This window comes from Ascaphus truei, chromosome 14, assembly GCF_040206685.1.
Source record: "Ascaphus truei isolate aAscTru1 chromosome 14, aAscTru1.hap1, whole genome shotgun sequence".
NCBI classification, from domain to species: Eukaryota; Metazoa; Chordata; class Amphibia; order Anura; family Ascaphidae; genus Ascaphus; species Ascaphus truei.
Genome location: NC_134496.1, coordinates 31,271,087 through 31,295,445, shown reverse-complemented (window position 1 = coordinate 31,295,445; position 24,359 = coordinate 31,271,087). Strand labels below are relative to the sequence as shown.

At 44.8% G+C, this 24,359-nt stretch overlaps 1 protein-coding gene across 1 annotated transcript; it reads right to left on the bottom strand.

Moving 5' to 3' along the window:
• Positions 1 to 161: 161 nt before the first annotated feature.
• Positions 162 to 5,492, bottom strand: LOC142465395 (uncharacterized). Its single transcript, XM_075569361.1, has 3 exons — positions 5,191 to 5,492; positions 1,603 to 1,692; positions 162 to 1,228 (listed from the first exon to the last, which is right to left on the bottom strand). Exons 1-3 carry the CDS (start codon positions 5,465 to 5,467, stop codon positions 768 to 770), a joined length of 828 nt encoding a protein of 275 aa, XP_075425476.1. The 5' UTR covers positions 5,468 to 5,492; the 3' UTR covers positions 162 to 767.
• Positions 5,493 to 24,359: the final 18,867 nt, after the last annotated feature.

The window sequence follows — 24,359 nt, the reverse complement described above, 5'->3', positions numbered from 1 at the left end:
TATAAAATATGCCTTCACTCATTCGGTCAATGAGCATTTATAAACATTCATGTGTACAAGGACATACTTGAATGTTTGCAAGCATCTGTACATGATCATACATACACTATGCATGAAAGTGTATGCAGTAAACAACACCACTACACAAAATAATTTAGTGAATGTGCTTATTTATTTTTGTTTATCCTTTTGAGAGCGAGTCACAGGCCTGCTTGTTGGCTGTTGTGTTCGCTTTTTCCCTGTGCCAAGTACTCTCGCCTTAACTGTAGCACTTGTACTGGCCTGTGGCAGTTCTGGGACACTGGTTGTGGGCTGTGGCACTTCAGGGGCACTGGGTGTGGGCTGTGGCACTTCAGGGGCACTGGGTGTGGGCTTTGGCACTTCTTCAGGGGCACTGGTTGTGGGCTGTGGCACTTCTGGGGCACTAAGTGTGGGCTGTGGCACTTCAGGGGCACTAAGTGTGGTCTGTGGCACTTCAGGGGCACGGAATGTGGGCTGTGGCACTTCAGGGGCACTGAGTGTGGGCTGTGGCGCTTCAGGGGCACTGGGTGTGGGCTGTCGCAGTTGTGAAACACTTAAGAAACATTGCAACAGTGGTGGTGGAGCACTTTCTTGTGTTTCTGTTTTTGTCTTCTTCCAAAAGCTGGTGATTGGTAATTGTTGCCCAAACTTTCTTTTGCGTGTCTCATTTGTAGGTGTCGGTTCCATATTTTCAACAGATGATGTAAGCGGTTGGATGTTGATAAGGACCTGCACAGAACTTGCACCTACTGTACCGGTATCATCCAGAAGTGGGGAATGAAGAAGTGATGACTCTGGAGAAAAATTAGCAGCATGTAAAGATCCATCCTCTGATGGGTAAAGTGGAATTGTTGCTCTCTTGCTGTACTCCTAAACTGATTGGCTTGGCTTACATTCAGAACTAGTGCTTGTAATGTCCTGTTTAGATTTTGGATTTCTTTAGGAACTTGGATGATGACATTTTTAATTTGTGACATTTCTGAGATTGACCTTTCATGCATCCTTTCATGCAGTGACATCATCCTTTCATGCATTGACATCATTTCTGAATGGCGACGATTTTCTTCACCCAAGATTCGTTCTTCAGAAGTTGCAATAGCTGAGTAGGTGTCACGAGCAGGAGGACTTGAATGCTGTGTTAATCCAGGAGTGTCAACATCTTCATGGTCACTTGAGTGAATTTGTCCTTGAGCGGCAACATCTGGTTCTACAAATAAATAAAGACATTATGAACTGACATGGAACTTTCACTTTTTTTTTTTACTATAATGATAGTTGTTCTCATAGTGGAACACATAACATGTTTCCATAATTCATTATTTGTGTCCAATTAAAAGATGATGCTTGAAGCAACAAAGAAGTTTCGACTCAGTGTGAAAGAAGAATGAATTAAAGTTTGTTGTAACATCACAACTCCTAGCTGATACTTAAAACAGACAAAATACATGTTGTCATGAAACACTACATCTCTTGTGTCAATAACTGATCTGAAGTTCATTACATGTGAAAGGCATTTATTTTGCATGGCAAATGAAATGCTTCCAATGTACACATTATATGGGCTACACCTCATACACTCACCTTCCATTCTTGATGATGACCTTGATGAGACAGGTGAGGAGACGTGTTCAGTGTCACGTGCCACAGGTGACACAGGAGCTGCCGGACCAACTATATAGAAGAATAACATCAGAATTTCATTGTCATGTTTACATAATTAACATTAAGTATCTGTAGTGGGAGTACTTATGGCTAAATATCAGCATCCTGTAACGAAATCACTATGCTATGGTTAGGGCAATCTGTATATTATCCATCTTAACATAAATGTACATGTGAAACTAATCGTCACATTTCTTTTAAACACCATACAACATACATACAATGTTCATGCAGGAATGCATTATAAAATTAACTGGTCTGTTGTACATACACTGCATATGTTGGGTATTAATATAGCTACAATAATGTACATCACTACCATGAAAGCAAAGTTGACTGTGCTTATAATTCAGCACCTAATTGTGGAAATGTGTATGAATTTTTTTAGTGATCTGTCAGAACATTTAAGAGAAGCAGGTGTAGCGCGCAATGTGGCTGACACTCAGCAACACATGCAGTGTGTCGCTCACAGATGGTACTGGTGTGAGAAGGTGGCGTATCTATAACGTTACAATAATATATAACTGAAGAATGACTAACGTACGTTTTAATATATCGTGGACTGGTGGTTGAAAGTAGTCAGATAATTACCATTTCTAATGAATGTGATGGACTTCTGTTCACCTTGTCAGCTTCTAACAACTGTAGTCCCTCCCACAACACTTGACACCACCATGACCTCTTAGCTGCTTCTACCACCTGTAAGCCCTCCCACAAGACTTGACTCTACCATGACCCTGTGATCTGGTTCTCTGCCCGACACCACCCCCTCTGTTCACCTCTATGCTGTGATTACATATTAATTGCAGCTGGTTTCACACACCGGTACATGAGCGAAATACAAATATGAAGTGAGCTACATGAACACAATTAAATACCATATGGTATATGTTCCTATTTATGCTCTCATTCAGCTCCAATGTCACTAATGAATGCTTTACTATAAAAACAAGTCTTACCTGCAGATCAGACCACGTCATATATTTATTAGAGTGCCCATGTAAATTACAATACGTGGGCAAGACTGCAAGACCCATTAGAACTAGGATCCTAGAACACCTTAGCAGCATTAAACGACAAATAAAGACCCATAGTGTTTCTGATAATTTCTCCACAGTACATCAAGGAGATGCAACAGGTTTGACTTATACAGTTATAGAACAAGTGAAACAACACTGGAGAGGGGGAGATAGAGAGAATGAACTTTTGAGGAGAGAATCCTTTTGGATCCATCGTTTAGGAAGTCTCACCCCAAGGGGATTAAATATGGAGCTAGATATTTTGTCATTTTTGAAATAAATGTATCTGTCTCTAATGTGGATTATGTCTCCCCATTATAGGGTTTTTTTGCCATCCAACTCCCTCGGCATCTATCCAATAGCCTTTATAATCTGTGCATTTCAGGGTTTTTTGTATGGTAGTAAATGTCTTTGTATGTTAGAAAGTGTTATATTAGCTCCATGATTATATAATTCACCATCATCCAACTGGAGGTTTTTAAGATTTTTTAGGATTTTATAATTAATTTGTTAAAGTATATTTGCAAGGTTGCAATAATTTTATAATTAATTTGTATAAACTGTTTGTAATTATGGTGAGTCTGCCATTCCAGATCGTATATCCCCTGTGATAATTTCAGTGAGTTAATATGTTTGAATTTATAGGTTGTCCAAATTGACTCCAAATGTACCACCATTTATATTTATATCTATATTCCCACAAAAAGATCCAATCCCCATCCTGTTTACAAAGTATCCCCTTGAATATGCATTTACCATCATGTATACTGAGATTTTAACCCCATGTGTGTATATGAGCAATTGTATTTGTACTATCCACCCCAGTAGCACTTTAAGGAATAGCATACACCTGTTGATTAATTAGATCACCAAGATATAAAAGCATGCAATGTGTCATGAGACTCCCCACTCCTGAGGAAGAAAGTAATCGCTTTCGAAACGCATAGAGAGGGAGTCTAATCCAGAGCGGAGCATACAGCAGAGGAGTTGCAGGAGGATCCAGCCCTCACCGAGCGACGAAACCGGAAGTGACGTCACACGCCAGTCGGAGCAGTGTAACAGCTGACCGGAGGCTGAGGCGGAGGAGTGGGGGAACGTTGCGGGACGGTGAGCCAGCTGGCTAAAGTCTTCCTACACTAATGCAGTGTGATATGCCCGTTTTTTATTGTTAGAATGTAAGTATAATATTTTATTGTTATAAAGCTATTTTATCTCGAGTGATCTGTGCTATGCCAGTTTTTCTCTCAACATTGGGGTACGTGATCCTGGGGACCTGATCCACTTTGATGACAACTGCATCATCCACTTACCTCTGACCGTTTGAGTCAACCCTGTCTATTTGACTCTTACATCTTGTAAGTAGTCAATTCATTAGAGCCAAGTCAATTGAAGGCTTTTTCCACATTGTCATTTTTTGCTGCACTTAAATTTATTTTTGTTTCCTCCCCATGCTCCCCGTAGATTTTGTGTGTTTTGCTGTTACTGTGGGGGAAGAGTGAAGACTACCCCTTCCAGTGGGTTCCAGAGCAGGGGGTGAAACTGTATTTACTTACATTTTATCACATTTTTCACTTATTTAAGTTTTGGATTAGTCACTTATCAGTGTCCACTTTTTATTTGTTTGCGCCTGTGTTCACTTTATCACTATACAATTGCTCTCATTATACTACATGAAGCGAAAAAAGAGATTTCATAATACATAATGGAATTTGTTTGTGAAAATTATTCATGTTCGCCTTTCAATTGACAATATTCCATGCAAGACTTTATTATGCAGTAAGGGCCTGTTTATAGGTGTAACATAGATTATCACAAATATATATATATATATATATATATATATATATATATATATATATATATATATATATTATATGTATATTATATGTATATATGGATCGACACATACATGAAATAGTGAATTATGCATTTGTCTGCACAGACACAGTATAATGAAGAACACAGTGATGTTAAACATTACTGTGACAAAGAATGACTGCGGGTGTGCTTTGTGGTTATGCATGTAAACCCATTGTTTGTAAAAATATTACAACATACATTCAGCTTTCAACTATAGGGGAAACATGTTGAATGCTTTGTAAAGTAGAAGGTTGCAGTGTGTTATTTGGAAGATCATTACACAGAATCCCTTCATGCAGGTCAAGTGGTGTATGTTGACTCATAATGATGTAAGCCACGATAGCTGAGCCAATACATGTTTCCAAACACACATACATATTATATATATATATATATATATATTTTTTTTTTTAGTTTTTTTACTTTTTTGGACAACTATATATAAATATAGATATATATATATATAGATATACATAGAGAGAGAGAGATAGATACATATATATATAGAGAGACATATATACAGATATATATGTAGGTATGCTTATATTTGGAACAAACTATAACTTGCAGCACAAATATAGATAAGAACTGTAACTTACGACATGCGTAGTACAGTAACATTTGTCACCTGGTGGAAATTGAGATGAATAAATTCCGATATCTCTGTCCCCTGGCAAACCCTCCACGACAACAGGAAGAAATTTTTCACACATCTGCTCCTCCAATGGAGTTAAGATTAGAGCTTGTGCTGGCGGCCCACCTCCAGTGGCAGAAGCATGCATCCATTGTGCTTGGATTTTTTTCTTTAAATTCGCCTTGATATCATCAAATCTCTTCCGACAATTCGTGCGGTCCCTGACATGATTCCCACACGCAGACACAGACAATCTTATTTGATCCCACATTTCTTTTTTGGAGGCTGAACTTGTCCGCCCTTGAAATACATATAAAATATATGCCGTTACTAATTAATAGAAAGACGAACATGTTACAAAACTGCTACCTGTTCCAAACATGCTGGTTTAGGTTGAATATGTGAAGCACATGAGCATTTACGTGGAAACATACAAATCTAAGGAAGCTTGCAGGAATATTGTATGAACTTTGGCAAACTTTTTTGACTGATTGTTATGGTCGTTATAAAGCATGAAGGATTATGTATGTAACAATTAACTTTAATTGATAGATATTAGAGATTAATAGTTTGATATTAACACATGTCACATGAGATAGGATAAAATGTCTTTGAACAATCAATGCAAAGATTGACTTACCTACTAAATGCCCATACAGAGAGTCATAGCGCTCCAAAATCCCTGTGACAAGAACTCTGTTTTCCTCATCATTGAAACGAGGATTACGTGGCCGCTCCACACGTTTCGTCCGACCACGTGCAGCCACAGAGCTTGGCTGCTGCTGACTGGACTCTCCTTCTTCCAATGGAAGGGACTCCAAAAGCGAGCCGCCACCAACCACTCCACCACCAGACACCCCAGCAGCACCAGCAACAGACACCCCAGCAGCACCAGCAACAGAGCCACCACCAGCACTCGCACTCACAGCAACACCATTCGCACTCGCAGCAACAGCACTCCCCTGAATCCTACGTTCACTCAAACGCGAAGTCACACAACTACCAGTACCACTCACACCAGCATCACTCCTCCCACGCCTTTCGGCCATACCTATAGCACTCACAAAGAACAGAAAAGAAATTTAAACACAATCGCACTGAACACTTACAAACTGAAAACAAGACAAAGATGTTAACAAAACAACACAGGACAAACCTATCCCAATACACAGCAACTCTCTCTGTCAATATGAAATATGCAAATCGCCCAGCTCTGTGTGTGTCTCTCTCTCTCTCCCAACAACACAGAGAATGAATAAAAATACACGCTGCCTTTAAATGGGCCGCTCAATCAAAAAGATGCTTGCTTCGGCAGATTCAGCAAGAAGTTTCATTGGCGAACCTAACACCACCTCGCCATGCACGCCGATACACCTGTGTGTGATCGGCAAATCATCGCCAGAGTGGGAACAAATGTTTTCGGCTTGATTCGGAAGGGATTCGGCACTTATTGCATACGGCGAGGGAAAATCGGCAACATCATGCCGATAAGGAACACTTGGCGAGAGGACTTTTTCGGCGCTTACTGCATAGAGCCCATAGTGCTAAAGTGTATACCAACAAGTCAAATTAAACCTGTTACTTCCATGTGGTAAAATTGGAGGCTGCTGCTGTAGCTTTCATGGAATGGATCCACAAACCATGTCACTAATGAGAAAAACAAAAGAAGAAACAGCGCAAAACCTCATTGTGTAATATTTAAATATATTGTGATAGTGTTTCAGCAGGTAAGTATCGCACGTACATCAATAAAAGTATGTATAGACATAACATGTTATGGACATGTTACCACATCGCCAGCTCTTCTACACCGAACCCAGTCGAACACCGGCCAATACTGGAGACGGAAATCCTAATCTCCCAGGCAGCTGTCAGTGGTCTCTTAGTCCCGGTCTTTGCCCGTCTGTTTGGATCGAGAGATGTAGCTTTAACCGAAAAGCCGGTCTGCTCAGATCCTCGTGTCAGACTCTGGGGAAACTTGTGTTGTGTTTACGAAACACGTAGGAAGAAGGTGCGCAACACAGCGCTGTTCCAGATTTTTATTGTGGACATTATTACACTGCGTATAGTGTCTGTATACGGACATTTCAACCCGCTACCAGCCCACACCACCAGAGACGTCCAAGACGCGACGTAGTCGCAGTGACGTCATCACAAGTTTCCCCAGAGTCTGACACGAGGATCCGAGCAGACCGGCTTTTCGGTGAAAGCTACATCTCTCAATCCAAACAGACGGGCAAAGACCGGGACTAAGAGACCACTGACAGCTGCCTGGGAGATTAGGAATTCCGTCTCCAGTATTGGCCGGTGTTCGACTGGGTTCAGTTTAGAAGAGCCTGCGATGTGGTAACATGTCCATAACATGTTATGTCTATACATACTTTTATTGATGTACGTGTGATACTTACCTGCTGAAACACTATCACAATATATTTAAATATTACACAATGAGGTTTTGCGATGTGAGGAAGTAGAAGTGGCTTCAATAGTATATCTCAAATGTTTCCCCTTTAGGCACATGCTGGGCCCTGTGACTTCTGCACTATGCCAGGTCACATGCTCAGTAGTGTGAGCAAATGGCAACAGGTATTTCTGCCCAGACACTGTGGGCAGACTGTTGGCCACACCCTAGTTATAAAAGCTGTGGATCCACCCTTTTATCCCCAGACCCCATGTAACATCAGGAGGATCCTGTGAGATCCAGGAGGGTTCCAAGGGAGGTCCCCAGGCTGGTCTGGCCTGTAAGCAGCCATACCACACTGTATTGTTTTCCCAGTTTAGGGCAAGTTCCCAGAGTGAGGGGGACCCACAGGAATCTGGACATTGGGCAGTCTGGACTATTAGAAGGCGCGGTTCCCTTATCTAGCTTGTAGATGGGTCTATGCAAGGAGTGTCAGGGTTAAATCCCCTGATAAATCCTGGGGAAGCTGATGTGCGAGATTCTCAAACTGTGAGGGAAACCTGTCCTGATGGTGGAAGCCGGGATTATGTTGCTATTGTTCAAATAAAGACTCAAGTTAAAAGTTCCTGGCGCCCTTCTCCGTCATTAACGCCTTTTCTACAATGACACCCTGAGAAGATTAAGGTAACCGCTGAACTAACACCTTTGTGAGCAGGTAAAAACCCTGTCACTATACACAGACTGTATTATATCTACCTCAAGTTAAGTGTCCACACTATCCCTGCAGCCGTGGGGGGCAGGGGGGAATAGGGGTGTTACACAGGGTACCCCTTGATTTCCCCTGCAGTGACAAAAACTTATTTTGGCACTGCAGGGGAAATAAAGGAGCACCTATTGTATGGTAACAAAGTATGTGTTTCATTTGGAGTATTATAAAATGTGTAGAAATATTGCTTGTTTGAAAGGATTTGAGAGGCAGTGGATAAGATATTTTATTTCTGGCATGAGTCAAAACCAATATTGGAAACAATAATTAACAATATAGGGCCATGTTTACTAAGCAGTGCTACTCCTTAAGACACCTTCCAGTGTGACTTTGTATGTACAATCCTATATGTCCCATTCAAGTGACTGGGAGTGATTATGGCCCATTCACTTTAAGGAAGGTGTATTATAACATGGGTACTGCCAAAAATAAATGACACAATGTCCCCTACTCAAAACGTAGTGAAGATGTCAGCGAACCATTTGAGATGTTTATTTCCGCTTTACTGCATATTGATTAGGAACCATAAAATTATTATTTACCCTGATCAGTAAAGTCAAAGGGATTAATGGCTAAAGGTAAAAACTATTTTTTTTTAAATTCTTTCAGGCATGCTGATTATTATATTTAATGTCCGACTTTGTAACTCCATCAAATAAAATAAGCTTTTTAATTAAGTTTGATGCAAATCGTTAGCCAGGAACGCACTGATGCAGAACATTTAGGAATAAAATGATGGCAAGAGAGGAAGGATTAGGCCCATCCCAATATAATCTGTGCATCATAGAACTCCTCCTTAACTCTTCCCTAAACCACAAACTAACACACTGGAGCAAAGTACCTTTCAGGCCCAACAGGATCATAGCCTACGACCTCTGCAATTCAGGTCAGCAGCAATATCACTGAGCTAAACCAGCTTCTGGATACAGCAGCTCCACTACCGCAGCATCGTTTGCAGCTCTACCTACCTGCTGCTCACACCTGTTGCCATTCAGCCTCTTGGACACTCCCCCTGGCTTCCTTTAAAAGCAACTTCCATTTCCTGGTTGCCAGATCAATGTGTATTTACCCTTTGCATCCAGCCTTGCTGCCTGAGCATATCCAAGCCGTCTGACCTGCTTGCTGTCTGATTATCTGCCTGCCTGACTACGTTCTCGTGACTCCTGTCTGCCATGAGCTTGGCATGTCTGACTACTCCGTTGCTCCCTACCTGCCCTGACTCCTTTATCCTGCCTGCCCTGACCTTAGCCTGCCTGCCCTGACCTTAGCTTGCCTGACCTTCACTTCGGTCATGTCCATTGTACTGCGTTTGCCTGTCGATCCTGCATGATACCGGCCCTTAACGAACTCTGTGATGCACAGCTGGCGGCGAATATCCTTAGGCCCTTGCCTGTGTCTGCCGCCCTGCTTCCCCTTCAGAATCCAGCATCAAATGACGCCGCGGACGTCACCAATGTGACGCCGCACGACGTTAATGACGTCGGACGTCACGTTTGCCATAGCATCGAGATGCCGTGTGACATCTGCTGCGTCATTTGACCTCGGCCGCGGGATCACGTGACCTGCAGTGTCATTTGACGGGTGTGTAACGTCGTGTCACATGACCTCTCGCCGTGTTGCCATGGACACGAGTGACTCTGGCAGAGTCCAGGTAAGTTTTAGAGTTGCAGGGGCCTCACATGATCCCCCAGCATTTAATTTAAATGCCTCGGGGAAGAGCGCAGGGCCTCTGCAACCGCCTGCCCCCCCCAGAACAAATCCAGGGTCCCCCACTTTGCGCACCGCTGCCTTCTATTACCTTATTACACACATGTTGCAAGAGAACACAGGATGAAAACGCCCCTCTTTGTCAAACTAATGGCAACATTGTCTTGCTACTTGCGGGTCTCTGTTTAAAGGCAAACTTGCATACAAGGATCATCCATCTTTTGATCTTGCGTTAATGTATTTATGGTATCTGCTCCAATTTTGCCCAGTGTTCATCAGCTTGTGATTTTGGGAGCGTCAATAGGAGTTAGTGACGAGTTGCATGATGCACAGATTATAATGGGATGAGTCATATTCCTTAGCCGACACATAATTTGTTCCCCGGTTTTCAATGATACATCTCACTAGGTGTGTCAAATTTTAGGTCATGATGTAGCTTCATCTGCATGGCCCTCGGGACGTTTAGCAATGTCCTTGACCCTCCGTGCTGCAGCAGGCGAGCTTTAATTTTGCCTCAATCCTCAGGATTCCCAGATCACCAAAGAAGAAAAGAATATCGCTTGCAGCTTCCTATTGAATCATGTGATATGGTGGATTTAAATGTCAGAATGTACAAATGCTATTTTTATCAGAAAGTACCTCTAGAACCAAGGGGTCCTCAGCTGAAATTAACGCTTTACAGGTCTGGGGACCCCTTGCTTCACATCCTATTAGAAAAAAGGTGCTGCTTTAACTACACAAAAATCTGTATTTAATGTTAAGTAGACAAAATTACAGTTTACATGGTGTGGCCTATTGCAACAACACTTGGATAGCCACATGACAAACTGCTGTGCAAAGAAAAAAAAATCCTAATATTTTTTGCATGTTCATGACATTGCTAATGAGTGACCTAATATGCATTTGGGACCAAGACAAATACAAGTTTGAAGGTGTATTGGGTTACTAGAATACACCACAAAACTGACATACAAATCATTATTAGAAAATGTTATTACATAGTTACATAGTAGATGAGGCTGAAAAAAGTCATGCGTCCATCAAGTTTAACCTATGCTAAATTTAGACAATAAACTTAAAGTTAATTGTAATAAACGTAATTTCCAGTGGACAGATCTTTGTCAGCTAAAAGGTTAAATGGATAATCTTCATGTTAACTTTCTGATAGCACTACACACAAATCATTATTTGAAAATATTATGGTAATAATCTTAAAATTCCCTCTGGAATGTACCTTAGCAGCTAAAAGGTTAAATGGTTAATCTCCATCGTAACTATCTCATAGCTGTGACTGTATTCATCTTGCAACATGTACAGTATATTGACAGAAGCTTCAGTGTGTGGCATTATTCCATACAAGCGGTATGCATTCCAGTTCTATCTCCATGGCTGCCATTTCTGTCTTGATGATGGGATAATAAACAATGAATTTATTAGACAACTGAGTCACGGATTGGCTTGTGCCCAGTCTGCTCTCATCGTGGAGGTGATTATATTTTGTTATTAGTGGCTAATGGCAAATTTATTAGAATGCAACGCCTTGGAGGGCCTCGGAATTTTCCTGAGCAGGGAGAGAGCAGGGTATTGGCTAGGGGGCTAGGCAGCGTTCTCCATCCTAATTGGCTGCACAGCAGCAGCCAATCAGGAGGAGGTGTCAGGGGCCTGGGGGTGGGGCCAATGAGAGGAGGAAACAGCATGGTGAGAGAGGTGTTGTGTGTATGTGTCTCACCGTTCACCATTGTGTCCATGGGCGTCCGCAGAAATTTTTTCGGGGGGGGGGGCATAATTTATAACCGCAGCACAATGGTGGTCCCGTCTGTGGCACAGATTGGTCCCGACTTGGGATTGAGACGGCTTTCATTGGTAGGTAGTGTTACCAATGAGAGCCGCATCACTCCCGAGTGCTACCAATGACAGTGCACTGCGCTTCCTCCTGCGTAGCAGCATAGGCTAGCCTACCACTAGCTGCCTGCCGCGGCGCCAGGGGCACCCACCCACCTCCGTCCCGGTCCACCCATCTCCGTCCCGGTCCACCCAGAGTCTGTTTTTAGCGTTTATAGCGCCGTTAACGTACTGTACGGCGCTATAAATGCCAAAAACAGCCCAGGACTGCGAGTGATCCAGGTAGAGCCGCCAACAGAAATCATGGGGCCCAGGACAAATGAAAGGAGCAGGCCCCCCCCCGTACCCATAGCGCCCCCCCCCCGAACCCATAGCGCACCTACCATGAAAAATATCTTTTAGAGCGCAACTTTTACTTAACTGTTTTCTTATTGTGATACAGAATAAAACATTACAATGCAACCTGTTTATTTTTATATTTTCAACAAAAGACATGTGTCTGCCTGTCTGGGTGGGTGAGTGGGTGAATGACAGTAGAATGACAGTGGGTGAGTGGGTGAGTGGGTGAATGACAGTGGGTGAGTGGGTGAATGACAGTGGGTGGGTGGGTGAATGACAGTAGAATGACAGTGGGTGAGTGGGTGAATGACAGAGGGTGGGTGAATGACAGTGGGTGGGTGAATGACGGTGGGTCGGTGGGTGAATGACAGTGGGTGGGTGGGTGAATGACGGTGGGTGGGTGAATGATGGTTGAATGACGGTGGGTGGGTGGATGAATGATGGTGGGTGGGTGGGTGAATGACAGTGAGTGAGTGGGTGGATGGGTGAATGACAGTGGGTGAATGACAGTTGAATGTTGAATGTGGGTGGGTGAATGATGGTGGGTGGGTGAATGACGGTGGGAGAGAGTGACTGGGTGACAGTGACTGGGTGGGTGGGTGACAGTGACTGGGTGGGTGGGAGAGAGTGACTGGGTGGGTGGGAGACAGTGACTGGGTGGGTGGGAGACAGTGGGTGGGTGGGAGACAGTGACTGGGTGGGAGACAGTGACTGGGTGGGACAGTGACTTGACAGTGACTGGGTGGGTGACAGTGACTTGGTGAGTGACAGTCAGTGACTGGGTGGGTGACAGTGACAGTGGTTGACGTTGACAGTGGGTAATGGTGACAGTGGGTGATGGTGACAGTGGGTGACAGTGACAGTGGGTGACAGTGACTGGGTGGGGTGACTTACCTTGACCGGGTGGGTGCAGCTTGTCGCCGGACGCTTCCCCCTCCTGCCCCCGATATCTCCTTCTGCCCCCAATATCCCCGCGGCAGCTGCCAGGAACGGGAGGTGGGCTTGGGGAGGGGGCGCGGGCGGAGGGCTCGGGGGGGGGGGGGGCATGGGAGGTGGGCTCGGGGGGGGGGGCAAGGCCACGGGAGGTGGGCCGGGGGGCACGTGGGAGGTGGGTGCGCGGGAAGCTGGCCAAGGGGGGGAAGCGGGCCGCAGGAGGAGCTGGTACTTCCCCCTCTGTCCCACGTTGGGAGCAGGCCGCAGAGGAGCTGGTACTTCCCCCTCCATCCCACGTTGGGAGCGGGAGGGGGAGCGGGCCGCAGAGGAGCTTGGCTTGTACTTCCCCCTCCGTCCCACTTTGGGAGCGGGGGGAAGCGGGCCCTGCTTGCCCTGCGCATGCGCGCCAGGACCGCGGGGAATCGGCGCCATTTTTTTAAACTTTTTTTTTTTAAATTTATTTAATTAACTGTGCCCGGCCGCGCAGGGGGGCCGGCCTGACCCACAGGGCCCGGGAAGCAGTACCCTTTGTCCCCCCTGTGCCCCCCCTGTTGGCGGCCCTGGATCCAGGGGGGGGGGCAAGCGCCCCCCCTTGCTCCCTCCTGCGGACGCCCATGATTGTGTCCAGTCTTTTTGGAGAAGCCACCTGGCAACCCTAGATGGGCGTCCATCTGAGAGAAAGAGACACTATATACCCAAATTACCCATGCTATGACTTCCACCCCAAGCACACCATTATACAACACATTAAGGAACGCGCAAGAGAGACCTGGGAAATCTATTCATCTAAGTTATCTAAGTGTACACTGCCTATCTAAAGTCAAATTGTTCCCATGCATGTCATGTGTGCTCCTTTTGTGCACACGTCTCTCCACATGTTGTGTAAAGTTGTGTTAGATCTACCAAAAACGTTGCATTAAAATGTCTTACTTTGAAATCCATCCATTTTCAGATTTTCCTGAGAAAACTACAGGAAAATGAATTAAACTTTATCCTAAAACAATAGGAATGAATGAAATTGAAGGTTTGATTAAAATAAGAGCAATAAAAGTATAATTCCATTTTCTTTTCTTACAGCAATTTTGGAATATTGCTGGAAAATTGTGAATTCACTTAAAAACAATTGTTATACAATGGCATATGTTTAATCCCATGCAACATTATCATTTGTTTTACTTATATCATGAGTTGAAATCTTTTAGCGTGACGTTGCCCCCACTTGATGTATCAATAGTCGTAAAGGTGATTATCGCTACGATGACCTCGCGTTAACCAGAGAAATATCACTCGTGCTCGCGCCCCCCTTAACCTCGTTTTCCAACGTCAAATGACGCCGTGGGGTCATGTGATGTCACAACCCAGTAGCGTCATTTGACCCCGGCATTTAATTTAAATGCCTTGGGGAAGAGCGTGGGACCTCTATAACCACTCGCGCACCCCCCCCCCAGGAAAATCTTGCGCCCCCCCAGTTTGCGCACCGCTGATATAAATAACACATACAGATAACACATACAGGGGAGAAGTGCTTCAGACATGAAAGTGATATTTAGGAAAAGGAGTCCCTGCTCCGAAGAGCTTACAATCTAATTAGTACAGTAGATAGGAAGAACGTTCAGAAACAGTAGGAGGGCGTTTTCATTACAAAAAGTTACGTGTCATACAAAGATGTATATATTATGGGTCGTATAAATGTCTGAAACAAGTTAAGAGATGCATCTGATAACATGTCATGTAGTTCATGTAATAAACTATCCTATGTTTTTTAGGGATTAAAGTGAATGATGTAGGATATGTTTTTCTGACCTAATATGGTAGATAACCTTGACTATTAAATATGGTTGTACAATAATGTGTCTAGATAGTGTAACAATAAATATCAAGAGACAGAAGTAGTGAACAAAATGTTTATTCCCACACAGCTACTTCACTGTGTGCGAACAATAAAGGGTGAGGAAATGTACAGGTCAAAAAACAAGGACAATAGCTAGAGAAAATCATCTCTTTTTTGTGTGTGGCAGACTGCCAGGCTCACTAGGCACCCTGGGGCTTGATCTGTCACGCCTCAATCTTCCAGGGACCACTGGTTCTGGAGGTGGTGTAGGTGACCAGAGGATGTAGGAGGGGGTAGGGACTCACTTGATAGTGCAGCGGTGGTGAGCATCGAGGGAGCTCTTAGGCTCTCCATCCTCTGTTGTACAGCCCAAGTCAGACCATTCATAGCAGCAGTGAGCTGGCCAAGACTGTTGGTGATGGCAGAACTGTGCTGGTGCATCTGGTTGCCCAAGACCCGGAATTGGTGGGTGCAGGTGCCCAAAATGTTACCCAGATGCCACATGAGCTCCTGCTGCCGTGAAAAATCAGCTACTTCATATTGTCCATCTCTTGCCCATCTCTATTACAAAGTTCTTAAGCCAGGAGTCGGACATCTGGGCACTGGAGTATGAGGCTGAACCTCCAATACAGCTGCAGCTGGAGCTGTGGCAGGTGCCGCAGGAGCTTTAGAAGGGGCAGCAGGAACTTGGGCAGGAGCAGCAGGTACACTGGGCAGCAGGAGCTATGGCAGGAGCAGTAGCAGCTGTGACAGGGGCAGCAGGAGCTGTGGCAGGGGCAGCAGGAGCTGTGGCCGGGTGTAAGGAATCCACACCTCAGTTTACTGCTTACCTTGCCTTACAGACCTGTGCAGTCCTGGAACACTTCCCCTGATATCTACTGCAGCTGTGCAAGCTATTACTGCAGTCCCAGCCTGGGTTCAGTCATTGGAGCAATGCTGTCACACGCCCCTTCTGAATTGGGTTCCTGACCTTTAAATACAACTTTCCCACACTGCTTCTCTGCCGAGCATAATCCTTCTTGGATGTCAGGTGTTTGCCACAGCCACCTGTCTTGGCCACCTTGTCGCCGTTTCTTATCCTTTGTTCCTAGCCCATGTTCCTGGTTCCTGTGCTGAAGGGTTGGATCTCCAGTGTAACTTCAGCTTAATGTTTCCTGAGGCCTACTGCCCTTCCCATAGCAGAGGCCTGTCTCTGGTTCTTGGGGCCTGCTGCTCTCTCTCCATTGCAGAGGCCGTGTCCTGGTTCCTGTGCTGAAGCGGTGGATCTCCAGCATAACTTCAGCTCCCTGTTTCCTGAGGCCTGCTGCCCTTCCCATAACAGAGGCCTGTCGCTGAGTCCTGAGTTCTGTAGCTCTCTCTCCCCGCACAGGCTCGTTTTGGACTCCTGCGCTGAAGCATTGGTTTACCAATGCTGCCTGGCAGTGTGCTCACTCTGGTCAGCCTTCTCCTTCCTGAGACCAGTGCCGTGGACGAAACTCGCGCAAACCCCGTTCCTGACCTGCAGCAATTTCGCTGAAGCAGGAAGACCTGCTTGATCTCCTGTTGCCGACTCCCTGCTTGGTTTACGTTTACCTTGATGTCTCCTATCCTGATCCTGGCTCGTCCACTGACTACGCTGCTCTCTCCAGTCCCGACCCTGCTATGTACGACTACGAACTGCGCAATCCGGATCAGCCTGCGCGGTCTAAGGTCGGTGCTTTTACAACCCCACCTCAGCCACGCGGTCCAACCCTGGTTTGTGGCGAGCACAACCGTGACACAGGGGCAGCAAGACCTGGGGCTGGGGCAGCAGGAGCTGGGGCTGGGGAAGCAGGAGCTGGGGCTAGGGCAGCAGGAGCTGGGGCTGGGGAAGCAGGAGCTGGGGCTGCAGGAGCTGGGGCATCAGCTGTGGCAGGGTGAAGCCTGCTCAGCCATGTTGACACTGCAAAGGTCTATTTGATATGGCTGAGTAACTTCAGTATGTAATGTGTATTTATTTGAATTTAAACTTGCTAATGGGCGTTAGGTTTAGGTAATGCACATGTGTAACTCGTCTGCGCTAATTGGAATGAACGTTATAGTTTTGCCAATGTGCATGTGCAATGTACTGGATAATGCATCGGCACAACAAAAAACCCCATTAATACACCTAACGCAATGCCACTAATGTGCTGAACGGACGTTGTTTTAGCAAATCTTTAGCTTTGTGGATACCCGTTATACCGAGGAAAATGAATGAACGTTACCTATTTTGGTAACATCACGTTAGCAGCCCAGATTTAACAAGGCTCTTTGGATCTGCCTCTCTCTTTCCCTCTTTCTCTCAGTAATGCCACGTTTAGGTAACACAGGCTTAACAGTCATGTTATTTGAAACTAACACGATGCAGTGCTAACTTAACACGCATTTAAGCCTATGCTAATGGGATCACAAACGGCTGTTATTTTTTGCAAATAATTATCTTTGTAGATTGGCCACAGGGAGCATAACATGTGTTACTGATTTTGATAAAGGTATGTTACGAGCCCGGAGTTAATGGAGCTCTGTGGATCTGGGCCGCAGTGTCTTCAGGACATGGAAGCAATGTGGTTTGCAATACGTAGGTTGCAAAATACTCACAGTGAGTTTCGACCTGGATTCACCAGCTTCAAAGGCTGTGATGTTAAAGATCTTTGTCTTACTGCAAGATGTGCATTTTCCGAGTTTGATAAGCCCCCTACGGAGAACTCTCTAACCCAGGGGGTGTCTAACTCCAGTCCTCAAGGGCCACCAACAGGCCAGGTATTAGGGATATCGCTGCTTCAGCACAGGTGTCTCAATGACTGAGCCACTGGTTGAGCCCCCTGTACTAAAGCAGGGATATCCCTGGCCTGTTGATGGCCCTTGACGACTGGATCTGGCCACTCCTGCTCTACATAACCTTTCCACTGCAAAGTAATGTGTTGTATGACCCTCTGGCAGAAAATTTGTTATTAAGCTACAATTGTTTCTATCCACTGCCTAGTAGCCCATCAGTCTATTACAACCTTCAATGCTTCAAAGTACATAAAAGTATGTTTATTCCTCTATGTTCTTTGAAGAGTGACGGTCTAATTTCTTCTGTCAATTCCAGTGGAAGAAGTATCATTTCCACAGCCCTGATTCACGTGATTATCTCTGTTCCTTCTCCCTGAAGCATTATTCTGTAGCTGCAATTCCTTTGAAAAATGTCTGTTTAGTTTTGTTCTTTGCTTTTATGATTCTCGTTTATCTATTTATTTTTTTCATTTGTCCTAACTTTGGCTAAGAAAATCAATCCTACTGATATTACCACCCATATCACCCTATTTAAAATTATATTTTATGATACCTGGTGTAAACCCCCTCCAAAGGGCTACTAACATGGCTGTCATATGCTGGTCCCCACCCTGGGTTGCTGTGCGGATCTAGATGTCACATAGGGGTATTTAAGGAGGAGGGACTATTCCATAAGGTTAGGTTCCCAGAGGTCAAGAGGAGAGGAGCCTCGGGGAGAGTAGATAAGTATGTTTATAAAGTGATAACATAGACCAGCCCCCACGGTGCTAATACTTGAAAACGAGAGGTATCTCTCAATGTATTACTTCCTGGTAAAACATTTTTATAAATAAATAAATATTCCTCATCAGTCGGTATGGAAGTGGCAGTTCCCAAAAGAAGACAAAAAGGGTATTTTCCTTCAAGTAAGGAAGACCCACCAGGATTTCCATAGGAGCCCAGAGTAATCGGATTAGTACCAATGATGGTTCCGAAACAATAAGGGGGTCTGGGTCCCACACCTACTCAGAGCAACTAAATCAATTTACCTTCATTTGAGTGTTAGGCGTGGGCACTGATGGAAGAACAGTATTCATGTATGTCTATTATAAAATACAATACAACGTTGTTAACATGTGTATGAGCGGACCTTGTGCTTGGTGACACGAATACATGACTGTAGTACTTCAAAAGTTCCTGGCACCCATTATTCTACATCCTTGCTACCTCATCGCCCAGCTGCATGAATCCAGCACCCTGAGTCAAGGTAACCCATGCGGGGTAGCCATACAGTATGTATCACACCGATGTAATTCCCCAAGAAGCCGGACAGGAAGGATTATATTTGGCGTGCATCATGAGGCTCGACAAGCAAGAGAAAGAGAGGGAGAATGTTTGTGTTTTGCCCATTTTGGAACCTTTACAGAGATTAGATTTTTTTATGTGGACTATATATTGCAAAACTTTCCTGATGTACGAAAGTTAAAATTGCATCAATCCTGAATAGAGGAGTGGTACATTGAATATAGTGGTGGACCCCCCCCCTGTGTTTTAGGCAGTGTGGAGAGCCGGGAGACTTGTTGCACATGCTGTGGTCCTGTCCTAGACTAGCCCCTATATGGGAACAAATTCGGAATTGGCTACAGAGGATTTTGGGCCTCGAAATTCAAATGGACCCCTGGATGTTCTTGTTAAACAAACCGGCACAAGGGCTCTCCAGATCAGACAACAAATTCATTACGCACTTTGCGACAACTATGCGGTGCGAGATCGCAGCTTTATGGAACCAAACTCAATTCCATCCATTGAAAATATTCGGAACAGAATTTGGTTTGTCTGCCTGATGGAAAAGGTAACAAGTTTGGTTAACGACACTGGCTCAAATTTCCAAAAAATCTGGTGGCTATGGTTGATCCGGTCGGACATCCAAGGGATGAGAAATGCCACCGTTTGGCTATGATAAGGTAAAGTGAGTTCTCCTTCAATCGTAGTCCGAGAGGGCAGAGGGGTTAACTTAAGAGGGGCAGGATCTGGCTTCTCGCAAGAGAGAGCTGGAGGGTGCCTAGCAGTGAGAGGCGTATACGGAAGATGCACAAGATTCCTCCTCTGGACGGATGAGGGCAAGAAGCAAAACCAGACAAGGGATTCGTTGGGCAACTGGGAGCAGCTCTCTCCTCCTTCCCCCCCCCCCAACCCTTCCCCATCTTTCCCACCCATGGTGTTGTCTTAAGTGTTTGTATGTTTAGAGACTTAGATGTGATAAGTAAACATAAAAACACTGTTAATACATTGTACAAATGCTTGTCTTACCTGTTGAAAACCTTAATAAAAACTGAAATTACAAAAAAAAGAAAATAGTGGTGGACCGCACCTAAACGGTACTTACATACTGCAGAGACAAAATGGCGTGTTTGAGAAAATTGTGAATGTACACTGGACATAAGTGACTGTTGATCAAAACAAAGTGCTTTGGGGGCTCTTGAGTGCCCCAGTGCAGCAAAATTGTGGTGAGCCCAACCCCTCGCTCCCAGAAAATGTTTGCACAAGCTAAGAGGGATAACGTTTCACAACGAGTTCAGAGGGACAGAGTTTCCCACCAAGTTAAGAGGGGCGGAGTTTCCCAGCAAAGATGCAAGAATGCATGGTGGCAATCATGTGCGGAACCTATTGCCTTGTTGAGTGAAGTGTGCAGCCACATCCTCCCTTCAGGACTCTCCAAAGACAGTCTGTGGATACAGATCAATGTGGGCCATGCTCTGATCCTGCCGGTTTGTTAGGGGAGGGACTGAGTGTTACAGAAAGAAAAGATGACGTGGAACAGGATGTGACCATATTACTCACTCTCGTGATTGTGCTGGACTATTTCACTGTGGTTTTGGTGAGATAGAGACTGCTACCAGTACTCAGCTAGTACACTTTGACATCCCCGTGGGGTTTTGTCATTACCGTAAGAGACACAGAATTCCTACAAGCTGCTTGTTTTACATATCAACATTCAGGAAGAGCCTTGTCTAGTACTGCGGAGTGTGGATTACCTTACATGGGGCAGCATATCCATCAGATGATAGCTTTATGGATCGACTCTGCTCAAGGGAGTGGTGACCGGAACGAAGCTGAAAGTTTTTTCCCTGAGCTTCCAATAGAACCGGAGGCGCCTCCTCCCTATACCAGTCGACCTAGATCAGAGGAAGGAATACGTTATTCTGATCCCATGAGTTCCACCCCAGAAGTGAGGAGTGATGCCATACCTATCCCTATGGTTGCTGAGATGCCTCTAGAGACCCTTTCAGTGGGAACGCCGGGAAGGCAACACTATCCAGGGGTTGATTGCAAATCCGCCTGAGGTTCCGCAATTGGCGGAGCCTGAAGAGCTGACTGATGTGACTTGCTCCGTTGCTATTGGAACTTGTGTGGCTTCCAGTGATTCCAAAAATGGAGCACCTTCTCTACCTTCTGCGGGAGATGCCTGGTGGCCGCCGTGCTTCTGGATTGCATCAGTTACCCAGCCACTTCGGAGTCTGGAAAAACTCATGCAGAGGAAGTCGCACGAAAGCACAGATTTACTGCAGGATGGTTCCCAGAAGTTGGCATGACACGGATGATGTCCGGCCGCCGGGGTAAGATAGAACAATGGTGGGCAGGGGTGCCCTATGAACTCTGAGGAGAAAAACAGTGCCTATTTATGGCACACTAAAGAACTAGATCGTTTATTTTTCAGTGACAATGTACAGTGGGACATGGTTATGGCTGAGCTTCCCAAAGAGAAGCCAATAGTCTGGGTTCTACACGGTGCTCCAATGGGCCATAAAATAACACTACTGAGTCGGGCTGATCGCATAATCCGGGATCGGGTCAAGGAAACCTGGGGTTATGATTACCCCTATATCCGGGAGAATTCTATGAATATTGTAGATATGTTTAGAGGCCACTGGTTACACTGTACAGCCAGGGCTCAGATGGCTCAGTATGATCATTTCCAGATTACTGCAGATCAGGAAAGAGTAGATAATAAAGTGAGAATATGGCACATTGATCTGAGCATTTATAAAGATCGGGTGAAGTATATAGACGAAAAGGAGGCTAAACGGGTTCACTATGTAGAAGTACCTGATAAAAAGGGTGGTATGGTTAGGAAGCCTGATCCAGACCATTATTGGTAGTCTGTCACCTATGCGCTGGTGAGTGTCTGATCCCATCTGGGTTCAATGTCATTTCAGTAATGATTATGCTCACTATGGTTTCATGTGTACTATACTACCCTCTCCGGACCAGAGATATGCAGTGTTCTGCTCCTACTGCCATGTTCCACACTTCCTTTAAGACATGGGATGTGATAATATAATAGAGTACGCACTTGCTGTACGCCCCATGTATGTATAGCGCAGTTACCTGGACAATGCTAAGTGCTCAAGGTTAACTATGTTTATGTGTGAGGATATTACATTTTACTACAGGATGTATATAACTAAATATATATATTGTGTGTATTCTAACGAGGTTAATGTGTGCCTATGCAATGTTGGGGGCAACATTGGGTTTAGTTAGGGAAGACTCTACCCCCTCCTAAAAGTTTAGTAACATGGCTGTCATGCTGGGCCCCACCCTGGGTTACTATGGGGATCTGGATGTTACTTAAGGGTATTTAAGAAGGAGGGACTATTCTAGAAGGTTAGATTCCCAGAGTCCAAGAGGAGAGGAGCCTCGGGAGAGTAGATTAAGTATGTTTATAAAGTGATAGCATAGACCAACACCCACCAGCCACCTGTTTATTATGTTGTAGATAGGGACAGTACCTGTTAAGTTAGGAGCCCCAAAAGAAGGAATGGAGTCCAGAATAAGTAATGAAAAGGAATACGGCCCGCTACAGATGGCCTCAGGAAAGAGGTCTCCCAGGTGCCAGCGGATCAGCTCTAACTGTGGATCAGCGGTAATATTCCTCATCAGTTTGTATGGAAGTGCCAGTTTCCAAACAGGTAAAAGGTATTGGGTCAAGTAAGGAAGACCCAGAGTAATCAAATTAGTACTGATGTTGGTTCCAAAGCAACTAGGGGGACTGGGTCTAACACCTACTCAGAACAACTAAATTAATGTACCTTCATTTCACACCAATGTAATCCCCCTAGAAGCCAGTAGGGAGGGTTACATTGGGAACAAAGAGAGTGGTTTGGGGACATTCCATATTTTAAATCTCACCTCTTCGTAGCTTATGAAAATATCTTCCTGGCTAGATTTAGAAATGCGGGTTGACTGTTGTAAAACATTGGGGTTACATTCTCTTTGTGGGGTTCCTCTGTAGATATCTTCAATGAAACCTTCTCCCGGTTGGTAAATATTGTGATATGTAGAATGAAGATTGGCTGGTACCACTAGTGCCTTCGGAATTACAGAATGCTTATAGTCCCATTGATTTTCATCAGCAGCTGTATCGCCACAAGACGTGTGTCAGTTTGACTTGTCAAACCTAAATGTCTTCTACTCAACTGGTAGCCTTGGCTTGCTGCTCTTTTATAGGCCTGGTCCATTGTGATGTCACACTTAGCAGCTAAGCCATTTGTGTAATACATCAGTCATTCCATTTCAGGACTGGGCATTGATGGCAACCTCAGATCCTGCTCAGGTGAGCTGAGAATGTCTCACCATTAACATGACCTCTCGGTCTGGTACACATGTTTCTTTTAACAATAAGAAGAATAGGGTGAGAGGTCGTGGTTTTAAGATATTTGCAGCGCAGTGGCAGCAAAAGGCCTAAAACTATTCTCATTCAGACCAAATAGCCACAGGTAGATATATCAGGAGACTTCCTGTTTATTTATCTGGGAAAAAGGAGATAAAGGAGTAATTTACTCTTGGCCGAGAATGTAATTCCCTGTGCTGGAGAAGAGTTCAGCTCCATTTGAATTAATGGGACTAAAATCTTCTCCAGCACGAGAACGAAATATCACACTATATTAAATAGGGCTCAGAATTGAGCATATGAACAATATGTATGAATTAGCCATTCTGCAAAATCTATATTCTCCTTCTTTAACCGTATTTCTTAATTCCTGGTTTTAACATTGATTTTTCTTCTCAGATAGCAACTGGGTATCTCCTAGTGCAGTGGTTCCCAACCTTTTTTAAACAGGAGCACCACTGAAAGATTTTTAAAATCTTGGGGCACCTCTGCTCTTAAAACTTCACTCATCCTCCCCTCGCTTACACGCAACATACTCAACCCTCCTTTTCACAAGCACGCACCCAACACACTCACCCACTCTCTTCTTACACACTCCAGATACCCCCTCGCAAATCTTACTCACCTTTTTACTCAACACATACACCACATATATCACCCCTTCTCACACAGCACTCCACCTCTTTCCTAATTATAAACACCACATTCATCCCACCCCTTTCTCTTACTTACACCACATACCTTCCCCCACCCCACAAAAAGAACTAACCTCCCTTCCCCTCCCCACACAAAGCCCTCACTCCTTTCCTATTTCCTCCCACCTTTCCACACACCTCAAACATGGGAGCTGTTTAGCGGGTGTGTCCTGTGCTGTCTAGAAATGGATGGGCTCCTCGCTCGCATCTGTGCCGGACTA

Excerpts from the sequence above, each read along its gene's own strand:
- LOC142465395 (XM_075569361.1), bottom strand. The coding sequence starts at position 5,467 with ATGTGGGATCAAATAAGATTGTCTGTGTCTGCGTGTGGGAATCATGTC. Across the intron at positions 1,693-5,190 it reads TTCATCTCAATTTCCACCAG|TTGGTCCGGCAGCTCCTGTG; the intron begins GTGACAAATGTT and ends TCTTCTATATAG. Across the intron at positions 1,229-1,602 it reads GTCATCATCAAGAATGGAAG|AACCAGATGTTGCCGCTCAA; the intron begins GTGAGTGTATGA and ends ATTTATTTGTAG.